The 11,726-nt window shown below is 46.2% G+C and overlaps 1 protein-coding gene across 2 annotated transcripts in view; it reads right to left on the reverse strand.

Annotated features, from left to right (window-relative positions):
* The window catches only part of LOC133754326 (exportin-6-like), a 79,649-nt gene extending 68,964 nt beyond the window's left edge, over positions 1-10,685 (reverse strand). For both annotated transcript variants that reach the window (XM_062184786.1, XM_062184785.1), the window contains exons 1-3: positions 10,577-10,685; positions 9,633-9,830; positions 3,167-3,326 (exon numbers count right to left, since the gene is read on the reverse strand). In XM_062184786.1, the coding sequence (XP_062040770.1) occupies positions 3,167-3,326; positions 9,633-9,830; positions 10,577-10,603 (385 nt within the window). In that variant the 5' untranslated portion in view covers positions 10,604-10,685. The remainder of the gene's footprint in view (positions 1-3,166; positions 3,327-9,632; positions 9,831-10,576) is intronic.
* Positions 10,686-11,726: the final 1,041 nt, after the last annotated feature.

Here is an 11,726-nt window from a genome sequence, read left to right on the forward strand (position 1 = left end):
GCACCCAAGTGAGAGACCTGGAAGAAGCTCCTGGCTCCTGGCTCCTGCTCAGCGTAGCTCCGGCCATTGCGGCTATTTGGGGAGTGAACCAACGGAAGGAAGACCTTTCTCTCTGTCCCTTTCTCTCACTGTCTATAACTTTACCTCTCAAATAAATAAATAAAATCTTAAAAAAAAATAGCTCATGGAAAATGCATATTATGAAAAAAAACTATGCATGGATTTTAAAAAATGTTGGCACCAAAGTAAGCTTTTCTTTTAATTCCCTTTTCCATGCACTTTCAGAAGTACCGTCAGTATACCAAACAGCTACATGACAGGAACTGACACAAGGCAAGACATCCACAGATCTGCATATAATCCAGCTATTCCCTGAACATCACTACCTGGATAGCTTTCTCTCAAAAACCTGCCACTAAGCTTCTTCCATTCCTCACCAGTAAATGGTACACTCCACACATCCAGGCAGCTGGACCCTGCTCAGCCCATCTGGCACGGCCAGCCTCCGGGCCAGCGCACACAAAGGCTTCATCGAAGTGATCCATTCGCTGTTCCTTCAGTGTGGGTCTTTCCCTTGCTCAACCCCTGACCTGCTCTTCTGTCCTAATCCCAACCTAACTGCTACTTGTCTCCATCCCTCAGAATGTCAACCAGCTGTTGCCTCTTCCAGGAAGTCTTCTGCCTGCTCCATTTTGCCTGCAAATAAAACGTACTTCTATAATTCTTAGGACACTGTTTTTTTAAAAAAAAAAAAAAAAAAAAAACAGGTGCAGGTGTTTGGTCAGTGATTTAGATGCCTGCATCCCAGATCAGATTGCCTGGGCTCCAGTTCCGGCTCTACTTCCAAGTCCAGCTTCCCACTAGTGCACATCCTGGGAGCAGCAGGTGACGACTGCAGCACCTGCCACCCACACGGGAGACCTAGTGGAGTCCCAGGCTCCTGACATCAGCGTAGCCCAACCTTGGATGCGTGGGCATTTAGGAAATTAAACAGTGAATGGACGATGTCTGTCTCGTTCTCTGTCTCTGTCTCTCTCTCTCAGATGAATTAAAAAATAAAAAATTTAAACCACTATTCTTTTGTTTACTTATCTCTCCCCTACTAGAGTATAAATTGCTAGAGGGCAGGAACCATGTTTTATTCCTTTTTACATCCAATAAAGAAACTGGAACATAAGATGATCATAGGGGCCAGCACTGTGGCGCAGTGGGTTAAAGCCCTGGCCTGCAGCACCAGCATCCCGTATGGGCACTGGTTCTAATCCCAGCTGCTCCTCTTCCAATCCAGCTCTCTGCTATGGCCTGGGATAGCAGTAGAAAATGGCCCAAGTCCTTGGGCCCCTACACCCATGTGGGAGACCCGGAAGAAGCTCCTGGCTCCTGGCTTTGGATTGGCGCAGCTCCAGCCATTGGGGCCATCCGGGGAGTGAACCAGCGGATGGAAGACTTCTCTCTGTCTCTACCTCTCTGTATAACTCTGTCTTTCAAATAAATAAAATAAATCTTTAGGAAAAAAAAAAAGATGATCATAAAGGTTTGTAAAGATAATCTAGTCTCAAGACACTTAACACTACAACATGGATAAATATTGAAAACATTATGTTAAAGGAATGAATTCAGACAGAAAGGTCATATATTTTACGATTCTATATTTTATGATTCTATTTTTATGAAAAGCCAAAATAGGCAAATCCATACAGACAGAAAGTACAGGAGTAGTTGCCATGGGTCTGGGGGCAAGAAGAGTGGGAAATGACTGCTAATAGCTACAGGGTTTCTTGTGGCGTGACGAAAATGTTCTGGAATTAGACGTAGTGATGGGTGCACAACCTTGTGACTATGCTAAAAGCCACTGAATTGTACTTGTTTTTCTTTTTTTTTTTTCCTTTTTTTTTTTTTTGACAGGCAGAGTGGACAGTGAGAGAGAGAGACAGAGAGAAAGGTCTTCCTTTGCCGTTGGTTCACCCTCCAATGGCCACCGCGGCCAGCGCGCTGCGGCTGGCACATCGTGCTGATCCGAAGGCAGGAGCCAGGTGCTTCTCCTGGTCTCCCATGCGGGTGCAGGGCCCAAGCACTTGGGCCATCCTCCACTGCACTCCCGGGCCATAGCAGAGAGCTGGCCTGGAAGAGGGGCAACCAGGACAGAATCTGGCAACCCAACCAGGACTAGAACCCGGTGTGCCAGCGCCACAAGGTGGAAGATTAGCCTGTTGAGCCACGGCGCCGGCTGAACTGTACTTTAAAATAGCCAATTTTGTGGTATGTGAATTCTATCTCAATTTTTTATTTTTAAGCACAGTAGGACACAGAAGTGTAAGACATGGTCCCTAACTCTAGAAATTTAACATCAACTTGGAGTTTCTCCATTACCTCTATAGATTTAGGGGAGCATAGGAGCACATGATTAAGTTCATTCTTGAACAATCATTCTTTCAGCCAATTTTCAGTGCCCGCCTCATGTCAAGCACTAAAGAAGACATACAAAAGAGAAAAGTTCCTAGATATCTGGGTGGCACTAGAGAGAAAAATACTTCTTACTACGGGTAGCAGCCAGGCTGCAGCACCTCCAGGGTCCATGGCTGGCACTGCACGTGCCACCTCCCCAACATGCAGGCTCCAGCAGCAGCACAGGAGAAACAGCCTTTGGGTCCCGGTGTGCTCCGCCCTCTCTCTTCCTTTCTTCCTGTCTCACTTTGTGGTTTGCTTCCTGTTTGCTCTCATCCATTACACACAATAAGGCAGCTCTAATCAGACAGAAGAGGTGAAATGCCACAGACAACTACAAGCTGGTGCATGGGCTGATACCATGGAATGGGTGGTTTTCACATCTTCCAACTTTCTGACTTCTGATCTTTAGTTCAAACTATTTTAAGCGACTGTCCCTCACCTTAAATGCTATAACCAACGTTTCAATTGCTTTGCTATGATCTGCACTATACTTCATTAACCACAGTTACAACGAGGACCAAGTAATGAAAGACTAAAGGAAAACTACTTACAAGCCTGTTCTGAGGTACTGTTGAGTGCTAGACACTGGGCTATAGGTGCTGGGAACGTAACACAGAATTCTTCATTTTATGCTTAGTCTCAGAAATGCTGAGTGCCAAGGCCTGAGCACCGGGGATCCACGGCAGGCTACTGGCCTTGGCACCACCAGACTGCTCACCTGTCAGAAGCCCAAGTACTGTCTGCACCTGGTCCAGCAGCAGCTTCCGCAACTCCTCCTTCCGAGCCACACTGAGGTCCTCCCGGGGACAAGCCAGCTCTTCTGACGTTGTCTTCAACATGATCAGCCCAAGGGGGGTTGTCACAGGAGACTGGATCAACTGCCAGGAAAAACAAGTTCTGAGCACAGCACCAACTAATAAAGTACAAAGAGGACTCAGTAGTACTAAACTTGTGAAGTATCTCTATGTTTGTTTAATATGAGGGGCCAGTACTGTGGCGCAGTGGGTTAAAGCCCCAGCCTGCAGTGCCAGCATCCCACATGGATGCCGGTTTGAGTCCCAGCTGCTCCACTTCCGATCCAGCTCTCTGCTGTGGCCTGGGAAAGCAGCAGAGGATGGCCCAAGTCCTTGGGCTCCTGCACCCATGTGGGAGACCCAGAAGAAGCTCCTGGCTCCTGGCTTCGGATCAGTACAGCTCTGGCCATTGTGGTAATTTGGGGAATGAATCAGGAAATGGAAAATCTCTCTCTCTCCAGCTCTACCTCTCTCTATAACTCTGTCTTTCAAATAAATAAAATTTTTAAAATATCCTATATGAACAGCCTACATAAATCAACACTAATCAACACACACACACACACACACACAAATCATGCTCCATATAACAATGTTTCTATCAACTACAGACCACATATACAGCAGTAGTCTCCTAAGATTATAATGGAGCTGAGAAACTCCTAGGGCCTGTATTTTTACTGAATCTGTCTCATGCTTAGCCATGTGTTATAAGTGCCTGCAGCATTCAGGACAGTAATATGCTGCTCAGGTTTGTGGCCTGACAGGAACCAAGTCTGAGTCAGTACATGTTACAGGGACACAATCACCGAACGATACCTTTCTCAGCTGTATCCCCCGTCAGGAAACATGGAACTGCAGGTATACACAGTGATGCAGACATCAGCGACTGGGCTACACAAGCCAACCTGTGGTCTCTTGAACATTCAGGCTAACTAAACTTCACAGCTCTAAGCTTTGCAGGCAAGCCAGCAACAAGCACAAAGGACTAGGGTCATGATCCCGCAAATCCCTAAGTAGCCAATCAAGTTACTTTTTCTTTTTTTTCTTTTTTTTCTTTTTTTTTTTGGACTGGCAGAGTTAGACAGTGAGAGAGAGACAGAAGAGAGTTATAGACAGTGAGAGAGAGAGACAGAGAGAAAGGTCTTCCTTCTGTTGGTTCACCACGCAAATGGCCACCATGGCCCGAGCTACACCAATCCGAAGCCAGGAGCCAGGTTCTTCCTCCTGGTCTCCCATGCGGGTGCAGGGCCCAAGCATTTGGGCCATCCTCCACTGACTTCCTGGGCCACAGCAGAGAGCTGGACTGGAACAGGAGCAACCAGGAAACAATCCGGCACCCCAACCAGGACTAGAACCCAGAGTGCCGGCGCCGCAGGCGGAAGATTAGCCTAGTGAGCCACCGCACCGGCCAAGTTAATTTTTCTATCACCTGTAATATTTCTCCTTCCGTAAGAAGGTTTAATTACAAAAGAGGAAGAGAAAAGATACACCTTCAACAGCCTAACAATATTTACACCTACCTCATCATTTTCACAACATTTGGATCTTTCTAATACATTTTTTTTTAAGTTTCCAGAAATGATCAAAGTGAACTGCCACTAAAAACTCCGTTGAATTATATGCTGCAATCTACACAGAAGCAACAATTTAAGGAATACTTCACCTTTTTCTTTAATCTTAAGTAACTAAAGTTCACTCCTGGACTGTTACTTACTCAGGTTACAAAACACAAGCTTTAGGGAAGAGGAAGACCCGTACAGACCATTCAGTCTCACCTCAAGAAATGCAGGCACTTTCCATTCCCTTGCAAACAACTCCTCCGGAATGGGAACTCAGCCTAGCTCCCACACTGGAGCACCTGGGTCCTATACCTGGCTCTAGCTCTTGACTCCAGCTTCCTGCCAATGCAGACCCTGGGAGGCAGTGATGATAGCTCAAGTAAGCAGCTTCCTGCCGCGCACATGGGAGACCTGAATTATACCGCCAGCTCACCAATCTGGCCCAGTCTAGCCCCAGCTGCTGTGGGCATTTGGGAGTGAACCAGAGGACTGGAGCACTCACTGTTTATCTGAGAGGCAGAGAGAGAGAGAAGAATAGAAAACTCTTCCCATCACAGATCAAAGAGAAGCTCATCCCGCAGAGTAGGGAAAGTACTCAATGGAACTCAAGGTAGATTCAACTGCCCTCAGAAGCAGAGCTATGTAAACCCAGCAGCAATGAGCACCATGTGAAAAATGCTCCCTTCAGAATCAGTTCTCTCGAATGCTAACACTTCAAGTATACCCTACACAAGTGTTCTCTTCATTTCCTACAAATCTGACTTATTTCTAACACCAACTTAACTTCAGTAATGCACTAGGGGAGGAAGAGGAAACCCTCATCTCTCCACTCACTGTCCCTACATGAAGCAGAGCAGACCCTCGGTATACATCTCTTTCCATTCGGAGACCTCCGGGTTCTCACACTGGACTCTGAAAACTGCCATTCCTTCCCCTTTTTCCATTTGTTTTCCTCTCCTACCTCTTTCCTCCCTATTTCCCAACCCCTCATTCTTACTCTCTCAGAATGCCTACTACTGCCACGTACCCCATTTAGCAGTACACACTTTCTTGCAGATGGAAAATGCATCTAAGCTGCCCAGAAATTTAAAAAAAAAATCTACAACACAGAAAATCTACCTTAAAGCTCTCCCTATCTCATCATTTGGGGAGAAGGGAAAGAAGGTCAGACAAAAATGTGAATGAAAGTTATTCTTTATGTGAGGGAAGGGCTTGCTCACTTGTGCACTTATTCTTCTCTTCAGCTTGTATCCACAACTTTTCATTAAAATGGTGTTTCCCTTCACCTTCTTCACATACATCATTTAAGCGCATAACATAGGTAATTCTGCAATTTATTTTTTTAAGATGTATTTGTTTACTCGATAGGCAGAGTTATAGACAGAGAGAGGGAGAGACAGAGAGAAAGGTCTTCCATCGCTTGTTCACTCCCCAAATGGCCACAATGGCCAGAGCTGGACCAATCCGAAGCCAGGAGCCAGGAGCTTCCTCTGGGTCTCCCATGCAAGTGTAGGACTCAAGCACTTGGGCCATCTTCTGCTGCTTTACCAGGCCGCAGCAGAGAGCTGGATCAGAAGTGGAGCAGCCGGGACACGAACCGGTCCCCTATGGGATGCCAGCACTGCAGGCAGATGCTTAACCTACTACACCACAGTGCCAGCCCCCGTCTCTGCAATTTATTTTAACAGACAATAAACACCTTTAAGCTGAAGATCAGGGGAAGGTTTCCAGTGAACTTCTGAAAAGGTTCAGCAGTTTTTATTACATAATCAACCAACCACAGAAGAAACAGTAATTTTCCCAATGCTGCTTCGCCCCTTAACTGTCTGGCCCCAGGCACATTCGGCTCAACAGATCTCAGGAATCTAAGAACAAATTCTCAAAAGGAGCCATGAGTGTGCTGATGCAGGTGGAAGGGAGGCGAGGACCATCAGGGTCTGTTTCACCTTCAATTGCTTCTTCTCCAGTGGCCTAGAAAAGGCATAGGCAACCCACAGAGCTGTAGGTATCTTCTGGGATTCCAAACCAACTGTTCTCTGCCTGGTAAGGTAATTACCACAATTATAACATAAACTGCACACATACCAAGCCAAGCAACACAGAGTCTGGGAATACAAAAAACTATGCACCACAGACTGCAAACAGACCATGAGGGAACTGAGCCAGAAAAACTTTTTAGATGGTTTACACAAAGGATCATGTGACGATAAAACTGATTCCATAGCCTGTCTGGTCTTGTTTAGCAACACGGAAGAAAAGGTTCATTCTATCACATAATCAGAAATGTCAGCAGTTGAGCACTGGCTCATGTGTCACTGACCTGTTGCATGCATAAATAAGAAGCGGGAAATACTACAGAGGGAAGGGGTTTTAAGGATCACTTACTCCAACTTGCACTTTAGAGGAGGGGAAGGGGAAGCCCCCAAGTGGCAGGTGTCACTGAAATCAGAGTAGATTTTACAGAAAGCTGGGTGCAGGGACCACCCTGCTCCTCCAGGTCCAGGGGCCTTGCCACGAGGCCGTGTTTCCAAATAACAAAGGCTACATGAGGGTGGAGTCATTTCTGAAGGGGTGGGAAAGGGAAGTAGCAGAGGCCAGAGGAAGACAAGCGGCCTTCTGAAACCTCCATCAGCACTTCACCTAAAACTGCTCTTCCAAATTCTCATCATCAGAGACCAGACAGGAAAGGTTCCATTCTCAGTCCCAGGGATGGACCCCAGCTGGGCAGAAAGGGCTCCTCCTCAATCACTGCTGTCCGGACTGTGGCTCTCTGTCTCCATTCCCTTGCTTCTTGTCACTGAGATCCCAACCTTTCTGGTCTTTGCATCTCCAGCAGGCTTCCCCAGCTCCCTCACAGAGAGCAGAGGGAGCTATCCCAAGTGTTCTCAACTTGGAAAAAGGCAGGGGCCTGGGAGCGAGCTGGGAAAGTCCTTCTCACCTCCTGGCCACCCCCGGGGTGCTTTCCACTCACAGGATATCCTCTCTGCCCAACACTCCACTCCCCTAGATACCCTCAGGACTCAGGCTCTGCTCTAGGCTCCGGCCCCCAGCGAAGCCCTCCCCTAAACACACCCAAGGATGAGCCCTGTCATTTAAGCTGGAATCCATCTCCTTCATGATGCTCAGAACTGCCTCAAAGTCCACATTGGCTTAGTGTGCACTGCAGCCTCCCCTCAAGAGCAGGAATCTGACAAAAGCACTCTGCATCTGTCCAGACCAGATCCTCACCACGCGCTTGCTCATAAGCACAAAGCTGGTACTCAACAGTTCACCGAACAGATGCATCATCTCCCTAGGGAGATCAGACCAATCAACCGCTACATACATCACAGCTGAATCACTAAACAAAACAACCAAATGAAGAATCTGTGCCACTCTGAGAGGCAATCTGAGAGAAGTAATACTGACACTTGGGTTTTTTAAATTGCCGCCTCACTCAAGAGGTTTGTGGGGAGAGCAGATAGAACATTAGAAAATGACACTGTTCTGGAAAGTCCTGAGCCTATAGTTGCTATAGTTGCTGACACTAAAACCAATTTTCAAAGAGTTCTTATTTCTATAACTGCATACAAAGCCAATTTCCTATACCCCAAAACTGTCTCGAGAGCAGGACAATGTTTCCAAGATGATCAGAGGACTCCAATGAGCAAAGGCACCTCCCTCTCAGCTTTCAGGTCCTGACCACACAGGAGGGACATACAAGTCCTGTCTTTGTAATTTGTTTTTTTTTTTTTTAAGATTTATTTATTTATTTGAAAGGCAGAGTGACAGAGAAAGAGGAAGATCTTCTATCTGATGATTCACTCCACAAACTGCCACAATGGCCAGGTGATGCCAAGAGCCAGGAGCTTCTTCCACGTCTCCCATGTGGATACAGGGGCCCTAACACTTGGGTTATCTTCTGCTGCTTTCCCAGGCCATTAGCAGGGAGCTGGATCAGAAGTGGAGCAGCCAGGACACAAACCACCACTTTGCAGGCGGCAACTTATCTGCTGTGCTACAACACTGGCCTCAGAACACAAAAGTTTTAAACACATGTTCTACATGAACCTACTCCCCTTCCTCTACCCCTGGCCTGGAAAATCCCCCTGAGCAATAAACCTGGCCGTCGCTCCAGACTCCCCTCTTCCTCAGCCCTGCCATCTACCTGGACTCTCTCCTACAGGCCTCATCTCCACCCACCAAGTAGGTCTGTTTGCCTCAAATCCTCCTTGTGCTGTCCAGACTTTTAACAACAGCAACCTCACTGGTCTCCTCCTCCCTCACCTCATTCTTCTGCAATCCAGACTGGAGCTGGAGTCATCATTCCAACGTAAAAGTATGGCCATGTCTTGTCCCTTCTCAAAAGTTTCCAATAGCTCTCAAGGAAAGACCTTGAATTTAACATCGAAACCCCCTGCCCATCAGTCCAGCCTTCTACTCTGCCACAGCCACCTCCTCACCACTGACACGAGGCCACTCTGCACATACTCGCTCTACAGGAATCATCACAGCACTGGATAACCGCTCGCACAGCTGTTCTCCCAAACTACCTAGCATCGTCTTTCCACAATACCTGGGACAGCAGAGAACAGGCTTTCACATTCTTGCTGAACGGAATTTCACAAAAGGTTAACAAAGCGACCAGGTTTCACCCATGTTTCTCCACTGCACAAAGATACAACATGTCTCAAGAATACAGAGAGAAGTGAACATAATCATCCCCCCCACAGTCACCTTGCAGCTGCAGTTCCAAGATGCTACTCTTAAAACTCCTCTGCAAGACAAGGAAATAATCACTTCTACAAACCAACTGTGTATAAGATAAAGTTCCTACGTACATCCTTACCTGTAAAATGTTAGTAAAAAAGTCATGGTAGAACATGGGCCAATCCTGACGTCCAATATCAACAATAACTTTGCAGAGTTTGTTCCGGATAAAGTAAGGTAAGGTTTTATGGTGAGCCAGAAGGAGTTTGGGCAGGCAGCCACGGATTTCCATCTTATCCTGAGATGGGACCCCAAGCCACATTTTATTGATCAGATTCTGCAAAAAATATATATCTTTTAAATTATAAATCTATATAAACAAAAATAACTGATTTTCATCCCACAATTAGCTATATAATCTCAATAAACAATAAACTTATTAAAATAAGTTTAGGGTAATCTGACAAGAATAATAAAAATGTTCCAACCTATAACACAAGTCCAGCCCTAGGATGATCTGCTAAATAATTCAGCAGGGACAAAAAGCTTTATGGACAAAAACTTTCCATTACACTACAGCCTCTAGTGACCACCAAAAATCAACAACAGAAATAACTATATCATCCAAAAATAGAATGGCCTGGTGTACAATGACACCACCACTTTTAGGAACATAAAGCTAAGTTGGAGGTGGGGAGAATACAAAATGGCACAAGCAATATGACTGTAACTTCAAATTTTTTAAAGCATACACAGAAGACAAGCAATGGAAGGGAGCTGATAGAAGCAAGAGTCTTTGTGGTTGGAGATGATGATAACTAGCTATCATCCCCTCCTCCCGGTAACAGGGAGAGAACAGGTACATATTCCCACAGCAACCCACCTACCCAGCCCTAAAGGTGACCACCCACCTGCCTTTCCTAGGGCGAAGAGGGAAAAGTACCTGGCAACAGCAGACTTGCAGACAACAAGGGCAGTGTGGGAAGAGGTCACAGAGCCCAGGCAGCACCACCTCTCAGGTGTCTGCAGAGCAACCCTGTAGCTAGAAAACACCTCTCAGAAGAGTATAAGTGATCTACTTACCTCAAAAACCGTTAAACTGTACATCATTACATAGTCATTCCTGGTGCTGGAGAGAAAGTACAGGCAGAATCTCCAGGCTCCTATCTGCTGGGCAAAGTTATTAAGAAGCTCCTCTGGAAAAAGCAAAACGACAACAAGACTGTGAACATACACGAAGCTAACGTACACCAGGGCTGTCGTACTTTTAAACACACCTCTCTCCATATAACGAAAATGGAGTCAAAACCAACCATAGAATTCAGCTGATTATTCAAGAAAGAGAAAGAAAAAATCCCATTTTTTTTTCTGTCTCTGAGGTGACCACCAAAGCTGACAGTGTTTTTAGCCATTAAAAAGCCAGTAACTCTGCTATGGAAACTTCTTTCTCAGTAGAGAAACTTTCACTGGCAAAGTTCGTATTTAAACTGGTGTGCAGAAAAAGAAAAGATCAAGACTAACCTCACAAAGAAAAGAGGAGGAAAAATGTGAGAGAGTTCAAGATGGCAAACTCTATTTATTTGGATTGGTTTCCATTTAAAACAGCACCAAAAATAAAAAAATTTAAAAAAAAACAAGTAAGGGTAACACTCACAAGAGCTGTCCAAAGCAGCCACATATCACAAACTAGAAATGGTTCTCCTCGTCCTTAGGCTGCGACGGCATCAGTCAGAGTGCAACAAGAGCAAGTACTAGAGCTCTCTCCCCATCATCCTGGGCATGCTCCCACTTGGTCACTTTGACCTGACCCACTAGCCATGAAACATCATCGCTAAGAGATTCTAAGAAGACTGCAGCAAAGAGAGGGTGACGCTGCTGTGAGTCCCCTATAACTCAGATTAAAGCTCCATGGCACCTCATTAAAACTCCACAACAGCAGGCTGAGAGTCTGTCCTACTGATGAAGCGGAGGTTTCTATGAATCCCAGGGGTGGAGTCAGGCCAGACACAGTGAGCCATGGCTAGAAAGGAAGCACTCTGGGCTCTGCTGCGGACTCTGCCACGAATTTCCTGTGTGCCCCAGACCAGGCAACACTCCCCGGTGCTCCCATCTCCTCCACTGGGAAAATGACCAGACGGCATCTTGAGGCCCCTGCTAACAGGATCATCAAACTCTGGAGCATTAGTAATTCACCTTTGCACAAGGTGGGTGGAGCCCTTTCAGAAAAGGCCTC

The sequence above is a fragment of the Lepus europaeus genome (genome assembly GCF_033115175.1).
Source record: "Lepus europaeus isolate LE1 chromosome 21 unlocalized genomic scaffold, mLepTim1.pri SUPER_21_unloc_2, whole genome shotgun sequence".
Taxonomy (NCBI): domain Eukaryota; kingdom Metazoa; phylum Chordata; class Mammalia; order Lagomorpha; family Leporidae; genus Lepus; species Lepus europaeus.